The sequence below is a fragment of the Capsicum annuum genome, chromosome 5 (genome assembly GCF_002878395.1).
Source record: "Capsicum annuum cultivar UCD-10X-F1 chromosome 5, UCD10Xv1.1, whole genome shotgun sequence".
In the NCBI taxonomy this organism is placed as follows: Eukaryota; Viridiplantae; Streptophyta; class Magnoliopsida; order Solanales; family Solanaceae; genus Capsicum; species Capsicum annuum.
In genome coordinates this window covers 36,414-38,955 of record NC_061115.1, presented here as the reverse complement: position 1 = coordinate 38,955, position 2,542 = coordinate 36,414, and the positions used below count along the sequence as shown (strand labels likewise).

At 31.2% G+C, this 2,542-nt stretch overlaps 1 protein-coding gene across 1 annotated transcript; it reads left to right on the top strand.

Moving 5' to 3' along the window:
* The first annotated feature begins 546 nt into the window (after nucleotides 1-546).
* LOC107872240 (protein GAST1) lies at nucleotides 547-2,542 on the top strand. The gene is made up of 4 exons (XM_047412300.1): nucleotides 547-725; nucleotides 1,287-1,346; nucleotides 1,428-1,461; nucleotides 2,047-2,542. Exons 1-4 carry the CDS (start codon nucleotides 657-659, stop codon nucleotides 2,226-2,228), a joined length of 345 nt encoding a protein of 114 aa, XP_047268256.1. The 5' UTR covers nucleotides 547-656; the 3' UTR covers nucleotides 2,229-2,542.

Sequence of the window (2,542 nt, the reverse complement as noted above, 5' to 3'; positions counted from 1 at the left end):
ACCATATAGTACACGAAATTCATTGATCCGACTAATCAGAATTCGTGGATTCATGCCATAAAAGCCTAATACGATGGTTAATCACGCACTTTATGTAGAAAATTTTGATTCTGATTTGCTTTATTCAACACAATAATAAAATAAAAAAAATCACATGGTATACGAAATTCATTAATCTGACTAATCAAAATTCGTGGATTCATGCCAGAAAAGACTAATACGAAGGTTTTTAGTGTTTCCTATCAGAAAATACTTCATTTCTAAAACTTTTAAAAATTAAAATTTTTGATTAAAGCTGAAGTGATCGTTATATCGTTGCATCAAAACCCTTAATGGTACTGTTGATAATCAAAGTTGCTTGAACTCTTTAAAATCGTTGCCACATCCGTGTCGGATTCTTCAAAAATACACTATTTTTAGAGGATCTGACACACACCCATCGATATTTTTGAAGACTCCGATGAACATACATGATAATCATGCATGTAGCTGTCAGAGAACATTGTAAAAACTACCCACAGAATTCTCTTCACTTTTTGAGTTTCCAACTGCCTATAAATACCTCAACTAACATTATATTCCAACAACATAAACCATCAAAAACAACATTTCTATCTTTTGGTCATATAACTTTCTCAATATCAAGAAACAACAAAATGGGAAAAAAACTTAACATTGTGCAAATACTCCCTCTTCTAATAACGTTTCTTCTTGTTGGAAATCATGTAAGTTATCAACTCCCACACTCTATAATTAAAAGGCGAATTTAAAATTTAGAGTCAGCCAATTTTATACATTATGCATGTATGGTTTGTTTGTCTAAACAATAAGTTCAGTTGAACCGACATAACCTACTTTTAAACAATTTTTCTTTCATGTTGTTTTAACTTTATACATTATGCATGTATGGTTTGTTTGTCGAAAATAATAAGTTCAGTTGAACCGACAGAATTTATTTTTAAACTATTTTTCTTTCATGTTGTTTTACTTTTATACATTATGCATATGTGGTTTGTTTGTCGAACATAATAAGTTCAGTTGAACGGACAGAATTTATTTTTAAACTATTTTTCTTTCATGTTGTTTTAATTTTATACATTATGCATATGTGGTTTGTTTGTCGAACATAATAAGTTCAGTTGAACTCACAAAATTTATTTTTAAACTATTTTTCTTTCATGTTGTTTTAATTTTATACATTATGCATACGTGGTTTGTTTGTCGAACATAGTAAGTTCAGTTCAACTGACCGAACCTATTTTTAAACAATTTTTCTTATATATCAGGCAAAAATAACAATGTCACCAGCACCTCAGCCTCAACCTCCTAATAACACTTTACCAATGGTAAGTCTATTTTTTTTTTTCTTTTTAAAAAAGAAATATGAAGTTGCCATTTCTTATAAAGTTTTTTTTCTTTTTCTGCAGAATGGTAGTACTCCTGGTAGTCTCCATCCTCAAGGTAATTAAAAATAAATTGTATGTTTTCTTGTATATACTGAAAAGAGCGGTCAATTGAATATCTTTCGTCAAAAATTATAACCTATATATAGGTTATACATAGTCATCTTGAACTCCCTTAAACATCCTTATATATATTTATTAGTAGAGATAAACATCCAGTACACCCTTAAATTATGGCCGAAGTTGCTACGACACACTTCAACTTCACAAGGGTCGAAGTCAATTGTAGTGTATTTTTGTCACCCTTTTGTGCTGACGTGACACCTTTATTACATAAAAATGGGGTCCACCTCAAAGGTGTCATGTCAACTAAAAAGGTGTCACATCAGCTAAAAAGGTTGGCGGAAATACGCTAAAATTTAGTTTAGGGGTAATAGAATCCCCGAAGTTGGAGTGTATCGTAACAAATTTGATCATAGTTCAGGGAATACTAGATGCTTTACTTTTATTGGTATTGTGTATAATTCATATGTATGATTCAAATAATTGTGATCTCTTGGCCACTGAACTACAGTAGCCGAAGGGTGCTCAGTTGAATATTCTTAGCGATTTTTTTTTTTTCTTTTTGGGCATATATTTGCAGATTGTTTACCAAAGTGCACATATAGATGTTCAAATACACAATACAGGAAGCCATGTATGTTTTTTTGCCAAAAATGTTGTGCAACATGTCTTTGTGTTCCTCCTGGGACTTATGGGAACAAACAATTATGTCCTTGCTACAACAATTGGAAGACTAAAAGAGGAGGTCCAAAATGCCCTTAAAAATCATTTACATTGACAATGGAAAGGACTTTTAGCGTAGCTGGTAAAGTTGTTATGTGACAAGTGAGTTACGGGGTTTGCATCGTGGATACAACCTTTCTTGCAAAAATGCAGGAGAAAACTACATATAATAGACTCTTATATTCCGGATCTTCCTCGAACTTCGTGTATAATTTTGTCTGTCGTAGAATATTGTGTCTTATTTTCAAGTTACTAGTTCCACTTATTATAGACAATCTGTTGTAATTATGTTTTAAGTGATCAAATAGTGTAAAATTCTTTTACTTTTAATGAGTGTATAAAAGTTTTTTTTT